At 39.1% G+C, this 15,131-nt stretch overlaps 1 protein-coding gene across 1 annotated transcript in view; it reads right to left on the minus strand.

Moving 5' to 3' along the window:
• Positions 1–358: 358 nt before the first annotated feature.
• Positions 359–15,131, minus strand: part of LOC104057293 (ras-related protein Rap-2a) — a 34,944-nt gene continuing 20,171 nt past the window's right edge. The window contains exon 2 of the mRNA XM_009558634.2: positions 359–4,372. Coding sequence (XP_009556929.1) covers positions 4,135–4,372 — 238 coding nt within the window. The 3' untranslated portion in view covers positions 359–4,134. The remainder of the gene's footprint in view (positions 4,373–15,131) is intronic.

Below are 15,131 nucleotides of genomic sequence, written 5' to 3' on the forward strand. Positions count from 1 at the left end.
ACTCATCAATTGAACAGCTGATATAACAAACAATCCTTTTTTACCCTTTGCAACCCCAATGTTAAAGAACTACTCCTGCACATTAACTATCATATATTGACCAAGTTCACACAATTTTATTATATTTCAAAGTAATCCTTATTCTCTTGCCTAGCAAAGAATCTTATCAAATACAGAGTCTTACACCCATAAAAATGAAAGTATATTTGCTTTTTACTTATTGCTATTTAATTTGTACCAGAAGAGTATTTTGGCAAGAAATGCTGAGCTGGAAGTAGTTGACAGTGTTGTTTGAAATTGCTGGGTAGCTGTCATCAGCTTTGGATGAATTTTTTGATGAAATCAAAATGGACAACACAAGAAATGCAAGGGAGGTTTCATTAAATAAATTTATTTGTTAAAATAATTTAACTCCAAATACAACTGCTGAGTTTGCATTGAGTTCTATGTACAATTCTTGTTTTATTTGAAACATCAAGGTTTAAACAACTGACACTGTTACAAAACAAACTGTTGCCCCTTTTTAAGTTGCCAGTTGTATTAGAGCTCAACAATTAACTGTGAAATACATTAATTCACCCTAGGAAACTCCAAATCAACAGCATTAAGCCCGATTCCAGAACCCACTTCAGTCTCTCTTCAAACCCTGATCAAGAATTAACAGATGCACACAACAATGCAGATAAAAGCCTCCTGCAGTTGTCAAACATTTGCTTTTGTTGTGGAGTTTCACAATTAAAGCCTAACCAGTGCTTTGATGGCACACTGGTAAAAAAAATGAAAATAAAAACCAAACATGCACAAAACCCCCCAACCAAATGGTTGACATCTTTAGGCAACATTCTATACAGGAAAGCAAATACCAGTAGTTTTCCCACAGAAAAGTAATGGCAACTGTAGCACTGGGGTTAGGGAGAGGCTAGAACCAGAACAGAAAATGTCACCCAAAATTTTCGTTGATGCTCTGAAGGGGCGGACACAATAGAATAAAAACAAAACCAAAACAAAACCCAACGCAGTTACGTTTAATACTCTGATATTATCTGATTCTGGCTTGTTTGCCTTGACTAGCTTTCGTGTGTATTTTTATGGGAAAGAGGAAACAGTTGCTCTCACTATCATAGCTTAAAAGAATAAAAGTTGCAACATTTAAAAAAACCCCAAAAAACAACAAAATTGGAGAAATGCTGTCTTTGTAGAAAAATATAAAACTCTACAAGAACAGCCAAAGCAAATGTGGGTCTTTGGAACAAATAATATTTTAAGGCATGTTATAAGAAACTTTCAAATACTATATAACTGGTAATTTTATCGGGATAGAAATGAAACAGTGACCCAAGACCAAGGATTCCCACAGGACGGCCACACAGGCTTTGTGAGGCTCACTCGCCTCCCTTTCAGCTACTCCTAGAATTTGAAAAAATCTGTCGAGTGCAACTGTCATTGATTCAAGCTCCACTACCTTCACATTAGTGGAAATACAAATAGTGCATAACTACTTCCTCAGACCTATACAATGAAAAACAACACTTACGCTTTCCCCCCACCACATTGTGTGGTAGCTTACTTATGGCCTCAGTTTTTGAAAATGTAAGAATGTAATGAAGAAACAAAACTGGGAGATACTTCCATAAATATTTTGTGTTAAAAATTTTACTGTGCATTTCTTCCCTACATTAAAAGCCTGTTTTATATTATGAACTTCATGTTAGGCAGTTCATATTGTACTCGTATGCCATTTTCTTGGTCGATAAACGATCTGTGAGGTAAGATTTTAATATCTCTGTAAATAACATTGCATAAAATATAATTCCAACTGAGTTTCAGATTTGGGTTGTTTCTTTGAGCACTTAGGCAGTGGATTTCACACTGAAAACTGAGCACTACAACCTGTCTGGAAATGGTTTATTGTATTAACAATTTAGATATTTTAACATTGAAATATCATTAACCTGACATCTCACATCTTACCTAAGCATGGCGGCTAACACAACGTGCAGGCGGGGGGAAGAGAACATTCATACCATCTAGTTTAGGCATATAAGTTCTGTGACTTAGAGGACCAAAGTTAAAAGCCTAAGTTTGCTATATAGTCAATGGAAAGAGGTAGGTGCCTCTAGGAGGGCAAGTCAGAGCACCCAAAATGGGCATTCAGATGCCAGAAATAAAGAGTGTGCCTATCTCCCTAAGAGAATAAAGTACAGTAATGAAAGCTCTGCAAGGTAGATGGGAAATGGGCTACATATATGTTCTAGTAAGGCTTAATGTTTTGCGACATCTAATGCCCTTTGATACATTGGTTGTGGAAAGATCTTGAAAGATTAAGGGCAGAGATGGCCAGTTCTCTTCCATTATTAGGATTTCCTTTAGTTATCATCCACTGAAGCATAATTCAAAACGTTAAGGATATTTACGTATGAAAATCCGCAAAGCATTTTGTACTCAAGTTTCCTTTGTAGCAGATGAGTGCATTTTTAGGAAGTTCTGCAGATGGAGGCAAAACTCTCAAACATAACTCCAATTACAGCATTTCTAAGGGCCATATACACACACACACACTCTCAACACACACACACATCCCAGCACCCCAGTTTTCACTCATTTAAACACAAGGAACTACACTGTTACTACACAAGATTGAAAAACTAATAAACACATGGTGTTATTTAGACCACAGGCTCAGTGACTCTGTATTCTTATGGCCAATTTTACCTATAAAAGATCCAGCTCAAGACAATCTCTTCAGCATTTAAAATCTAAACATTGTGATTGAAAACTTTTCTATACTTTGATTGTAAGACTTCGGAATAGGTATTTCTGTGCCATTAGTCATGCAAATGATAAATACTTCACTGCTATGAAACTAGCAAGGCAGAGCTCGAGCATCCTTTCAAAATAAAACATTGGCTCCCACCATTTAGCACTCCAATAATTGGGGCAACCTTCAAATAGTGTGTCAGGCAATTAAAGAGCCATTTCCACATTCACCTAAGGAATTACAACCATAACTATTTCACCTCTGAACTAAATGATTTCATGTTATTCAATTTAAGTTTTCAACATTAAAGCTATCAAATAGCAAACTTGATTTTTCAAAGGTTAGTTAGGGATCACACCAGAGAACGTAGCCCTTAAAGGCAAGAAAAACTGTTGTCTTTAACAAACTTAAAAATGCAGGATGTTCATACTGTCCCACGAGGTTTCTGCAGAAGGGAACATACGGACGCAACATGGCTTAATTTTCCTTACAAGATGGTACTAGTTAATCTATTAAAGTGTTCCTTGTTAGTAAGGCTCAGCAAATTTTTTTCATCACAGTTGCTTCCTCCTGGTTCAGTAAAGTGATAAATAAAGATGCTTCCTGCTTTGTAAACAGAGGGTTTGTTTGGCTTTTTGCAGACCAAAACCTGAAGTGATCCTCCATTTTTGAGCAGCAAAATGAAAGATTTAAAACATTCCAATGCCAACTATTTCTTCACCTGCCATTTGTTTTCAGATCTTGCCTCTCATTTCACACGCCGATTCAATCTTTTCCTTTTCAAGATGTGGGATTAAGTGTAGAAATAAAAGCATCAATTTTGAAAATAAATCCAAACTATATATGTCTCTGGTAGCCTCTTCCTCTAACACTGCCAGAAGTTCTGGTGAAATCAACATATTTGACTGAACAAACTTGGCCACGAGTGATAGCGCACATCCTGAAGCATGGTAATTAGACACTGAAAGCCTTGGCTCTCTTTTTGCATTTATGCTAGTAGTGAATGGTCTTCAGAGATATTCTCTCCACTGCTTTTGTTTCCCATTTCCAAAAGTTTTTCAGCTTCTTCAGAAATAGTTGCTGTTGTTGCTGTCTCACATGACAACACAAGTATGCTTGACTGGAATGACCCTGTAGATCAACTGGCTATGCCATAAAATTGCAGGTGCTCAAAGGGAAAAAACAGGTGAGATGTGGTCATTTAACCCAATTATATTCAGAGTCAGTGATTGACTTTCAATGCTCAGCTCTGAGTTAATGTTGCTACTTCACTACAGATGTATTTCAAGTGACCGACAAACCAGGAAGTGAAGTAGACAGTTTTACCACCTTACAAAATGTCTGCAAATGAAGTCCAGGTTAGGTAATTTTTAATGCTATTGTATATTACACGCAGAACAGCATGGATCATCTTTGTCTGGCTGTGCTGCATAGTTCATTTGTCTAACAATTTCCGCAAAGAGCTCATCCACCATTGTTTTACTTTTCGCAGAGGTCTCCATAAAGGGGCAGCCCCATTCTTCAGCTAAGGCTCTGCCTTCACTCAATGATACTTCTCTCTCACTTTCCAGGTCCACTTTATTACCGACCAGAATTACTGGCACCTTCTCATACCTACAGTTTAAAACAAAAATAACAGCATTAATTATGTTTTAAAACAGACAACATTCTAAATGTAAACATCTATTTGCAAAAATTACAGACCCAACAGGATCATCTAGGACATTTGGATGGTCTTAAAATTTTATGCTGAAAAAATACTTTGTGTATCTTGCATTCTAGCAATCTGTTGCATATCTCTTTCCTCCCAGAGATTTCTTGGAGTCCTAGGGAATGTTTCATCCTCTGAAATTTCTTTCCACCAGGAAATCTGCCAAGAACACTTTCATGCTACAAAAACTAGGAATATAATATTTTCCTATGTGGACAGTCTCAGTTAAGGTGCAAGAACAGGATGTATGTCCAGCCCTCCCTTCAGCATTGTCCCCTTTCTCCCTAAACAGGAGAGGAGGCATAGAGTCAGGAATCCTGTTGTATTCCCTGCTTATGATAAAGAGGATGCATCCCCCTCCCTTTCAAAGATACATTTACCTACCTTTGGGTAATATATATAGAATCCTTGGATTAACAATAAAACTGAGAAAAATCAAAGTGCCAGTAAATTAATTTGAAATTTCAGGAACTGCAGCCCACTTCAAGTACTGTACACACAAAGCACCATTACATAAGAACACGTATTAGCCAATACACAATATATAACTGTCCCTTACAGTATTCAAATCATTATGCCTGTTAAACAAGCTGAAAAGAAAAAAGTTCTAGGCAATACTATCACAGTCTTGTTTCATAATCAACTTGGACAGCACAATAGATCATATAAGCTCTGAAGGAATTTATTATTTTGCACCTCCTTGCAAGGGGAGCCTTGCCAAATTCTTTTTACATTAAAATGCCTGCATTACTTTTTTTTTTTCCTTCCATCCTCACATGCATAAACCCCTTCTTCAGACATGGAACTAAACAAGTGTTCAGTCAGGTTTTAAATTTACATATTTGCCGTAACAGAGAAAAAACCCCACTGGGCCTATTTCCAAAACGCTCTTAACACTGGTGAAAAACTGATTATGGCTTTTAGATCTTCATCTGGTTTAAAAGCTAAGAGAAACAAGATGGGTCCCTCAATTTAAACCTGATTTTCTACTTTGTATTAGCTTAGTAGTACTACTTCAAGGTAAATCACCTGAGTAAGACTGAGATGTGGACAGACAAGTCACAGCTGACACCTGCAAGAGTTGAAGACGTCACTGTCCTTAAGCCATCTATTACTCCTCCATACCTCCTGCTCACCTTCCCAGGCAGGGCAGCAGAGCAGAGCTAGTCCACATGCCTCAGCTGGTTAAGAGAAACCTCCAGCAGCTCAGTCTAACCTACCAGACATGATGAAGCTCAGCTGTCAAGAGTCTGGACCAGAACAGGGAACCTATGCACTCCTGTCAGCTCTACTGCAGGGATGGTGGGCTCATACAGAGTCAGAAAAGATACAGGGCAGTAATTTCTCAGACCACCTCAACAACTCTCACATCACCACAGTAGTATCAAAAGTTGGTCCAAGATAAAGATGAAATTCTAAACTTTGTCTCTTATCTAACTACTGGAATGTCATTTAATCCAGAGTCTAAGGCAGTGGTCAATAATTGTAGAGAATTTCCATGATTTATCCTATCCCTGTTTACCATCTGAAGAGACACAATCCATTTCTCACTCTGTGGATGTATTTAGCACAACGATACCTTTGAAACTCTTGCAAGAGCTAGGTTGCCATTAATTAAGTACCAAAATGCACCCAAGCATCTTGAAATCTGTCCTCCCGCATTTAAGCACATGATAGTATAGTCTTTAATTACATAAGATGGATGACACTCAACAGATAAAAGAGCAATTCAACATTACTTTTTACCTTTATTGCTCAGATGCACATCTTATTGTATTTGCCATACAGCATTAAAAACCCTTCAATGAAAGTGGAATCGGGGATACCTTCACTGCACTACTTGATATCTGAGGGCCCCAAACCTACCCCCTACCCGAGCTCCTTCAGGTATTTTGTATCTTCTCAATTTTAGCAGTGGGAAAACCTGAGAAATTCAAAGAAGCCACTTGAGAAGTATTCAGTAAAGTAGATGAGCCAGAACACAAGAACACCTCTCGTTCTGTAAGATCACTGCAATTTGTTGAGAAACATATGAGGAACCTCCCCACATACTTGTTGCAGATCTATAGCCAGTTCCACTGTAATATTTCAGTGCTTAGAAAATGTTTAACAACCTTGGAAAAACTAGGCAACTAAGTATCTGGAAACCTCTTTACTATGAGTACTCAGCACCTGGGAAATGGAACGGTCAAAATACTAGTTTCATACTAGAGAACAAAAAGTGGAACTGAGGAACTGACAGGATAGATGTGAAAAGTCTAATTTAATTTATTTGCACAGGACCATCTATGATCTATCAGGTAGAAGAGACAGAAGCACTTTTCTGTATTGATTTTTCCTGCTTTTGCCTCTTGCATTAGTCCTATTCAGCACCTACCTTTACCACTTAAAATGAGATAAGAATCCTGCAGTCAATGGCCTTATTCACTTTATAATTCAGATTCATCCAACAGTCACATCACAGCATTAAATTAGGTAAGAAAATGTTCCTACAAAACTCTCATTAAGTCATCAAATACCTCCTCAGAGGGCAAAAATAAAGATGCTTTTGCAAAATACATCCCTGTATTACCTAATTTTTGAGTAATCAACTTTACAGAGAAAATACTTTCTATATGCATACTCTGTATGACTACATATACTTTGTATTTAGAGAGATATAAATACACTCGCGCCAGTCTGTAATACATATAAAAGCTGTCTATAATATTCATACACACGTATATAGTCACACAATTTGTCCTTCCATGTAGAAAACTCAACATCCATTATCTAGAAAAATGGAGGCTGGAAGATGGCAAATAATGGGAAAACAGACCATGGATATTGAGCAGAAGACTGGCTCAGGTATGGGCTTATGAGCTCCAGTTCAGTATCAGTCCAGTCAATTCCAGGCCGAATATGGGTGAGCCAGACCAGATGTGTACATACCAAGATGATGATGGATTGACTGTGTGTTGGATAGTGCCATACATGAACTAATAGGTCTTTACAGAAACTATGTGGCTTCACATCAACTCCTGCTTGTCTTTATTCAGAGTCCCTAAGGGTCTCCACACTGTACTTTCCAGCTTACAGATTCTGAAAACACATAATGGAAATCCTGGCTCTTGATTAAATCAAGCTTTACAGGCTCCGAAGTTCAGGCTGGCTTTCCACCCATTACCTCACAATCCTGCCAGAATTTCCTGCCCTATTTAGTATCCCGGGCAAATTTCTTTCTGATGAGTATGGGGGAGATTGCTGGTTCAATGCTCTCCTTACCACAGCTGCTGATCTTCCTGGAAGCAACTTCTGCCTGCCCCTGGAAGCACCACTCACTATTTGCAGAGCTTTGGACTTGGCCAGATGTTGGCACACCCATCACCGAGGTGGTATGTGGCAGCACAGGCCCACAAGCAGGAAAAGGTAATTTCTCAGATGTAGTGGAATTACACAATTCTAATAATCTTATGGGAAGAAGAACATCTCTTCCCTCCAGGGGTTTTCACCCTGTTGAATTTCAGTGACCCAATAAAAAACCAGTTTCTTTACCAAGGGGAAAAAAAAACTAACAAAAAAAAAATGCCTGGCCCAAGCAGCAATGCAGAACCCCTTCCATCAAACCCAGGAATCCACAAATTCTTCCAAAAGCTCCAAGTAAGATCTAACCTACTCACAAATACTTCTGGAGAGCAAAAAAGGCAAAAGCCCCATCACCTATACCAGAGCCCTGACGTGCTGGGCTTCTGCTGCCATCGCAGGATGTGTGCTGGGCAGGATGGAAGCTGGGCAGAGGTCTTGCCTTTCAGCGCAGCCCCATCTTCCCCTGCCTATCCCTTAGCACTACAGAAGCAGCACATTCCTGGAGCAGGAAAATCCCATTTTCTCAGGACTGCTGCAAAGCTTGAGCAGCACTAATCATTCCTAATGAAAAGCATGAGGGTCACCTGAAAATGAGAACTGTTGCCAGCTTCCTCTGTATTAGTGAAGCACAAACATCATAGCAGAGCATGTCAGAAATATACTCAAATGCAGCACATGAAAGCTCGACTTTTCAAGGCCTCTTCAGGAAGAAATTTTTGCAAGACCAACTACAGGTGCCTGCAGAACACGTTTAAAGAACAAGGTACTTCATCCTGTTTAAGTGATCTCACTACCTTAAGCTCTGGCACAACAGATACTGAGCAGTGGCAACTCCTGAATAACACAATGGGAGTCATTTGTAGCCTCATGAAAGATGCTGGTGCAGAGACAAACATCATCATATTTAAGATTATCACTAATGGCAAGATATAGTCGTTGCTCCATAAAAAGACAACCAGCATGTATTTCCAACACCCAGATAATTATTCCACCCCAAACCCTACCCTGTTGTCCATATTTAATGAGCTTCTGGGACCAACAGGCCACAGTAAATCCCTTGGTTTTCCGGAAGAGGGACACCATAGCCACATGGAATAAATAAATACACAGACTTTAAATGTTTTATGTGGCTCAGCTATGCACCACTGACCACACAGCCTTACATGTCACACAGCAATTAACAGTTGTCACATTTTACCTCACACAGCACATACATCATCCACATTTCTGTTTAAACTAATACGCATCCTTTGAAAAATAGCTGCAAACATTCAGAAAGCCTCAAGATGAATGTCACGTAAATGATCTTCAGAGATTTTTACCTCCTATGTTTTCTACATTTAATCTTACTCAGAAAAAAAAACATGGGCAGTACCTGACATCCCATTTGAATCTCCTTTACAAGGTAGCTTTCAGATTTCTTGTTAGAGCTGTCATTAGGTAAAGATAAAAACAAAGACGACAGGCAGTGAAAATATAGTAAAATGAAGAAAAAAAAAAGAAGAATTTAAAAAAATATGTACACAAAGGCTAATAAAACTGATTGATTGCCTTAACCTATGCTAGAGATTGCCAAGTACCCCTAAACTGTGGATAAGGGGAGTACCAGTACAGGAGAATACATTATAATTTCAAACAGGTTCCCGATTTCAAATTTCACATTCTGGGACTGTTGCATATTTTCTAGGATTTTTGCTTGAACTTCATCAGAGGCAAATATGCTCAACACAAACTTTCTTTAAAATAAAAACAAATTAAGAGGAAAAATCATGTATTCTTAAAGACCATTTCTTATAAATGGGCTTAAGTCCTATTGATGTTTATGGAAAGACGTATGATTTTTAGTTTTACACATTAAACACTGGAACCACTAATCATCAAAAGGAGTCTCCAATATTAAAACAGCTTTATTACCTTCTACATACAGGGCGTCTTCCCCTCTGTGTTTTTCATAGTCATTTTGGGGGGGGGGGTGTGTGTGTGTGTTGTTTTTTTTAATGTATTTCTGACATTTTTGCTAGTATTTCAAAAAAGGAAAGTAATGTAAGGGATAAAGATATTAGGGACAATGATGCAAATAATATCAGAAGGTCAGTAAAAATAGACTTAAAAAATATTTGTAGTAAGAATCCTGCCAAAATACACAGGAAAAGAATTCTGGGTAATATGAAATAAAGGACAATTAAATAACAGTTAAATCTAATAGATTGTTTACCAATTCATACATAGATATTACTAAACAATGTTTCAAAACATAACTTTCAAACTTTGATTGCCTTCAGTAAAGCCTGTCATAGCTTCAAGTTTCCTCATTTAGAGAAAGAGCATATCCCAAATGTAACCATCAAGAACTTCTCTTATCCCTTTCACACAAGGTTCAATGCAGAATCTTCAATCGTCAAAACTTACATCAACTTCAGAGGATAAGACAAGACATCCAATGTTTCCTAGTCTGACTCCTGGCGTCTCAGACACCAGGATGAGAGGAAGCAAGACCACAGAATTGTCAAGGGAAAAAACCCACAATCTAAGCCCTTTGTTGAAAGCTTCCCATTCTTGAACTAAAGCAGCAGAAAAGATACATACATACTTCTAAAGCAACTACTACCTTGTCTTAAGGCATTCAGGCAGAGAGGACATAGCACTTTTTCCCAATCCCAAATTCCTTGTATTTTGGTAGCTTTAAAAACATTAAACATTATGAGTTTCAACAAAACTCAACAGCAGGGACTCTGGCTGCAGAGCTACTACATCTTTTTCTATGAAGTCCTGCAAATACACACCAGTGAAGATGTGCCTATACCTGTACTCATGAACAGAATGTGCCAGGAGATAGACAAGAAGATCTAAAGAGAAGTAGGTTTCTGCATAGCTTGAGCACGCTGCTCTCTTATAACTATCACAGCTTCTCGGGCAAATCCATACAGAACAGCTGTAAAACCCCACCATTCATATACAAACAAATTATTCCAGTTTACCTATTAACTGCATTTACTCTTCAGCTTTGTAAGCTATATTGTGTAAGGATTTAATTACTTAAGCAACAACTCCAAACTGAAAAAAAAAAAGTCTTCAAATCCCTTTTATATATGAGTAGATGTTAAAGAGTTTTTGGACATCCCACTGCCATTAGGTAGCCAAGTCATGAATTATTTTGCTATAAAGAACGGTGTATGCCCTAATTGCAGGACTGCGGATCTAACATTTTATTCTAGGCTTGGACATAGACTTCTTATGCAGCCCTTGGGAAACAAACTCTTCAGATGGGTAGGGCTGAGGCATACAAAGTCAGGGTAATTGTACTTAGTCATCAGACAGCAAATTAAATAATAACTATAAAACAACATGAAGAATAATATTAGAATAATAAACCACACCATATCACTTCCGAGGAGGTTTCAGAAACTTAGTTCTCGTACACAAAATTTGCTGGAAATAATCAGCTCAACTTAAATAAAATACTTCAAAAGCAATTCAGTTCTGTGGTTATAGTCAGCTTAAATTTCCCAGTTTGGTTTCAGGGTCTAGGAAAAGTCTCAACCAGCACCAGTTTGGTAGGCTCATCCTTGGTACTGTGCTTGTAAGTAATTAGAAGAAACAGTCCTCTTCCAAGCAAAAGCCCAAGAAGCAACAACAACAAAACCCAATGTAATGAAGCTCTCCATATATTTGTTTCCCAACTGCTCCTATAAGCACTTTTCAGCCAGAGCACTTGAACACATTATTTCCAGGCAGCTTACAGCTGAGAACATCCAAGGGACAAGAACGGTGGATGGTACTATCTGAAACATACTCAAAAGCTATCTGTTAAACCCACATTCCTTTGCTGCAACAGAGGGAAAAGCATGATGCATGTCATTTCTGCATGAAGGACATGAAAGAAGTTTCCAGGCTATTTCCAATCACTTCAGAGACAAATTCTCATCTTTAGAGGATTTTCCACATCTAAGACCTCATGGGGCAACTAAATAGAATAACAGAATAACTAAACTCCTTCCACATGTTCAGCCTGGTTCTGCAAGTCACTGCAGACAAAAAGCCTATCTTCAGCTCTGTCACCTGGATAAATGGTAAAACAGCAAGTATACCTGAAAATTCAACGGCCTGCCAACATGCCTTATGGGAGAAAGAGTTCACTATTGGGAAGTCCTAAAGAAAAATCTCTGATCATCAAGATCTTAGGCAGGCCTTTTCTCAGCACATTTGCAGAACTCCATAAATGTTTAAGCTATGTCCAATGACATTATTGGTTCCTCTCAAAGTAAGGCTTTGGAATAGGAAGTGAGAGGCAAACGGCATTTTGAGCACAGGGGATGACAACAAGGAGCCTATGACAAGAGTAGCAAAAGTTCTCAACATTGCTGTTTCAGATGCTTGAAAGCCTTCGCAAACAAGAGGTTAGATTTCACCTTAAACAGGACACCTCTCCCTAGTTTATATCATTGCTATTCATATCTAGCACTGAAGTCTATCAAGACTGAAAAGACTAAGCAATACATAGCATCTCTCTGCATAGCAGAAGGTTTGCTGTTAGGCTAGCCAAACAATATTTTAATCCTTGAGTTCCCTCTCTATGTCAATCAAAATTCTCATCTTATACAATCAAGCATCAACACCATCCTGCTGAAATTCTGAAGTTGTGGCCACACTTAGCTATTTAGAAACACTAGAATTTACAAATAAGAACTTTCTATTCCTTGTTACAGTTTAAGAATCAATTATCTCAAGTTCCAATTCTATATAAAATGCAAGGCGTTATGCCTTACTTTCTCTATACCAGCCAATTCTCTTGTTTCTAAAAGCAACAGGAAAATCAGAATGTTTTACAAATCTGAGATTCTCAGAAGTGCATTGATTTCATTCATTTGTTGTCTCTATACTCTATTTGCATTGAAGAAAGTCTAGCTATCCAGAAAATTATGAATGGATTATGAGGTGCAGTATGGTTAAGTTCAAAATTCTTCCTCAAGATTTCCAGATGCTGAATTTAAGCATCTAATTTTTTTTGAAAATTGCTGCTAGCAGATGTAGGAATGGCTCAGCATACTGAAAACTAGGCCTCATATTTAAGTATTTCAACTTTGTGTCTATAACTGAAAATTATTCTTAAAAATTAGTTTTTCTGTCTTCGATATTTTTAAGCCATATGCCATACTAATACATTAATGTCTATTCCAATATAATGAGCATGACTGGATATGTCAAGTTTTTCAGCACCTACTGAAAGTACAACATATGGAAGATACTAATATTAGAGACTACCATTTATCTTTTATTTGTATTTTGAAGTCACAAAAAAAAAAAGTCATTAAAATGACCTTCTCCCCCTCCAGATTTAACCACTTCAAATTTATCCTCTGATACTTTGCAGAAAACACATTAAACAAAGTGAGAAGAAAGCTAAAAAATAATTAGAGCTATGTGGGTTCAATTCCATATTCTGCTACAGACTTCCTTCATGATTTCAATCCAGTACCTTGAATTCTGAACATCTGTTCTCCATCAGAAGAAAATGAGTCATTAGATTTAACGCTTCTGAGATCTTCCTTAAGATCTTCCATTAGATCTTCCATAAGATCTCAGTAAGGTAAGATGTTCTCCAGGTACTCAGCCTCCTGAGCCAGAAGACGGGGGGTGGGGGTGGAGCAGAACAAAGCTCCCACGATGCAAGAGAGACCTTGCTTGAGACCTGCTTGGCCAATTAGACATTCACAAGTCTATGCGGATGGATAGATTCCATCCAAGGGTATTAAGGGAGCTGCAGAGGTGCTTGCCAAACCCCTTTCCATCATCTACCAGCAGTCCTGGCTGGGGAAATTCCAGTTGACTGGAGGTTGGAAAACATTATGCTCATTTACTAGAAGCGCTGGAGGGAGGATCCAGGGAACTACAGGCCTGTCAGTCTGACCTCAGGGCCAGGGGAGGTCATGGAGCAGGTCATCTTAAGTGCTACCACACAGCACATGCAAGAAAACCAGGTGATCAGGTTCAGTCGACATGGGCTTATGAAAGGCAAGTCCTGCCAAACTAACCTGATCTCCATCTATAACAAGGCTACATGCTTAATGTATAAGGGAAAGCTGTGGATATCTGGACTGTACCTGGACACACCTGTCCTGTGTGTACCTGGACTTTAGGAAAGTCTTTGACATACTTTCTCAGAGGATTCAGCTTGAGAAACTGGCTACCACTGACAGGGACAGGTGCATTCTCTGCTGGGTAAAAGACTGGTTGGATGGCTGGGCCCAAAGAGTTAAATGGAGTTAAATTCAGTTGAAGGCCGGTCACAAGTGGTGTCCCCCAGAGCTCAGTGCTGGGTTGAGTTCTGTTCAATATTGTTATTAATGAACTGGATGGAGGGATTGAACATACCCTTCATAAGTTCATGGATGACACTAAGCTGAGAGGAAGTGGGAAGGGTAGGGTAGGGTAAGCTGGAGGGTAGGGAGGCTCTGCAGAGGGATCTGAACAGGCTGGATCGATGAGCTTAGACCAGCAGGATGAAGTTTAACAAGGCCAAGTCCTGCATTTGGGACACAACAACCCTGTGCAGCGCTACAGGCTTAGGGAAGAGTAGCTGGAAAGCTGCCCCGCAGAGAAGGACCTGGGGGCGTTGGTTGACAGCCGACTGAATATGAGCCAGCAGCGTGCTCAGGTGGCCAAGAAGGCCAATGGAATCTTGGCTTGTATCAGAAACTGGGTGGCCAGCAGGACCAAGGTAGCGATTCTGCCCCTGTACTCAGCACTGGTGAGGTTGCACCTCAAATACTGTGATCAGTTTGGGGCCCTTACTACAAGAAAGGCATTGATGTCCTGGAGGGTGTCCAGAGAAGAGCTGTGAAGCTGGTGAAGAGACTGGAGAAAAAGTCTTATGAAGAGCAGCTGAAGGAACCTGGTTTGTTTATCCTAGAGAAAAGGATGCTGAGGGGAGACCTCATCACTCTCTACAACTGCCTGAAAGGAGGTTGTAGAGAGGTGGGTGCTGGTCTGTTCTCCCAAGTGATAGAAGATAGGATGACAGGGAATATCCTCAAGTTGCACCAGGAGATTCCGATTAGACATCAGGAAAAATTTCTTCATTGAAAGGGCTACTGGGCAATGGAACAGGCTGCCCAAGAAGTTGGTTGAGTCACCGTCTCTGAAGGTATTTAAAAGACAGGTAGATGAAGTGCTTAGGGATACGATTCAATAGTGGACAGGTAGGGTTGGGCTTGATGATCTCAAAGTTTTTTTTCCAACCTAATAACTCTATGATCCTTAGTGATGGAGGCAACCTGGACACCCTGAAAGACACATGAGCAGTTTGGCTCGCTCTTG

The sequence above is a fragment of the Cuculus canorus genome, chromosome 1 (assembly GCF_017976375.1).
Source record: "Cuculus canorus isolate bCucCan1 chromosome 1, bCucCan1.pri, whole genome shotgun sequence".
Taxonomy (NCBI): domain Eukaryota; kingdom Metazoa; phylum Chordata; class Aves; order Cuculiformes; family Cuculidae; genus Cuculus; species Cuculus canorus.